Raw genomic sequence first — 1,722 nt, 5'->3', positions numbered from 1 at the left:
GAGCTCGTCTGCCTGGCTGTGTGTTTCCTTTTACAGCTGCTTTTTGTATCTCTGCTTCTGTCTCCTTGAACCCCTTGAAACCTCTGCTGGAGGTTTCTTCCTGTTAAAAGGGAGTTTTTCCTCTCCACTGTCGCTACAAGCACGCTTAGTGTAATGGATTTTATTTGGGTCAATGAGTCAATGCAATCAACTGGTTTTCCTTAGATGGAAAACTTTGAACCAATTTGACTGGATGATCTTTTGAACTGTAAAGTGCCTTGAGATGACATGTGTTGTGAATTGGCGCTATAGAAATAAACTGAACTGAATTGAATTGATGATCAGTGATATATAGTTTATTAAGTAGCGATGGAATAGCCATACTACTGAGAACGAACCATTAGAGCGGAGCATGAAGCACAGAATCTGAGCTCCATGTAAGATCAGAGCAGTTTGACAGAGTTAGCTTAGCTGATTATAGCAAAATTAAGCAGCTTAAACGACCCACTAATTTTAATTCAGTCCCGTCTTATTGACTAAAACTCAAACCTATGACTAGTCATGTTTTAGTCATCAAAGTCATCAAAGATCCATGTTTAGCTCGTCAGTTTTTGTTATCGTCATTAAAAAGTAGCGTCAATTAAATTATTTCGTCATCATCGACTAAAACAACACTGAACTGCAGGATACATTTTTAACAATCCTGTCTGATACTCACAAACACAATGAGGAAGTCGAGAAGTCCACACGGGCGTCCCTGGCTCACGACCATAACAGGTAATGGTGGCTCCGCCCTGCATGACGAAGCCGGGGTTGCAGCTGTACTGAATGGTTGTGCCGACCAACAGTTTAGGGTCAGACAGAGTTCTGGTCGAATGCTCCACGTGACCCGGGTCGGAACAGTACATGACTACGAGGAAGAGAATAAAAAAGAAAACAGCAAAGTCTTTGATTAGATTAATTCCCTTAATACAAAAAGTACAGCAATGAATAATCTTGGCTTTGGTTTAATGTTCAAGTGTTAAATACTTAGTTGAGAGCACATAAACTGTGTGTTTTCTATTTTTGGTGAATTAGGAAATTAACTTCTATCTACTAAAAACAGAATAATTAGAAAAGTATTCTTCAGACAAGCGATTTGTTCATTTAAATTCAGTGTTTCCATGTTATCTGGTAGAACTGCACTGCAAAAAATGTAAATCTAAATAACTAATTTTTTCTCAAAATAAGTGCCTTTTTTATTGAATTGAGCAGGTAAGTTAGATGCTTTGCCAATGGAACAAGACAATTTACATTTAAAATAAGGGAAAAATAGTGCATTGTCTTTTTTCAAGTTAATATCTACTTATCTTATTTTAAGGGTGAAAATAATCATTCCATTGGCAAATCATTTTATTTACCTTCTCAAATTAAGGGTAAATACATTTATTTAACAAATTTCTAAATTGTTTTTACTGTGTGCCTTTAAATCTTTTATAAAGGATCTCAAATTCAGGTCAAAAATACTTTTTTATTTTTTTAGAGTCACTCAAGTAAATATAACTAGTGTCCTACCCATCTCTGGGTCTATGTGAAGTCAAGAAGGTTTTGTGATACATAAATCTACAAATGAACAGTCATGGTTTTTATTTTCCATATTTGTTCGCTGATTAATATAGAATAATAATGTTGTTTAAAGTTGAAATGATAATGTTGTGTTGTCAATGTTTCAATTTTACAAAATCCTCAAGTGGAAAAACTTTT

The 1,722-nt window shown here is 35.0% G+C and overlaps 1 protein-coding gene across 1 annotated transcript in view; it reads right to left on the bottom strand.

Moving 5' to 3' along the window:
* The window catches only part of sez6l (seizure related 6 homolog (mouse)-like), a 184,540-nt gene that overhangs the window by 14,008 nt on the left and 168,810 nt on the right, over positions 1 to 1,722 (bottom strand). Inside the window, exon 12 of the mRNA XM_015400958.1 lies at positions 698 to 889. Coding sequence (XP_015256444.1) covers positions 698 to 889 — 192 coding nt within the window. The remainder of the gene's footprint in view (positions 1 to 697; positions 890 to 1,722) is intronic.

The sequence above is a fragment of the Cyprinodon variegatus genome, unplaced genomic scaffold (assembly GCF_000732505.1).
Source record: "Cyprinodon variegatus isolate N-32 unplaced genomic scaffold, C_variegatus-1.0 Scaffold1166, whole genome shotgun sequence".
In the NCBI taxonomy this organism is placed as follows: Eukaryota; Metazoa; Chordata; class Actinopteri; order Cyprinodontiformes; family Cyprinodontidae; genus Cyprinodon; species Cyprinodon variegatus.
Note: the sequence above shows the minus strand (reverse complement) of the source record. Positions and strands in the feature narration are given on the sequence as shown.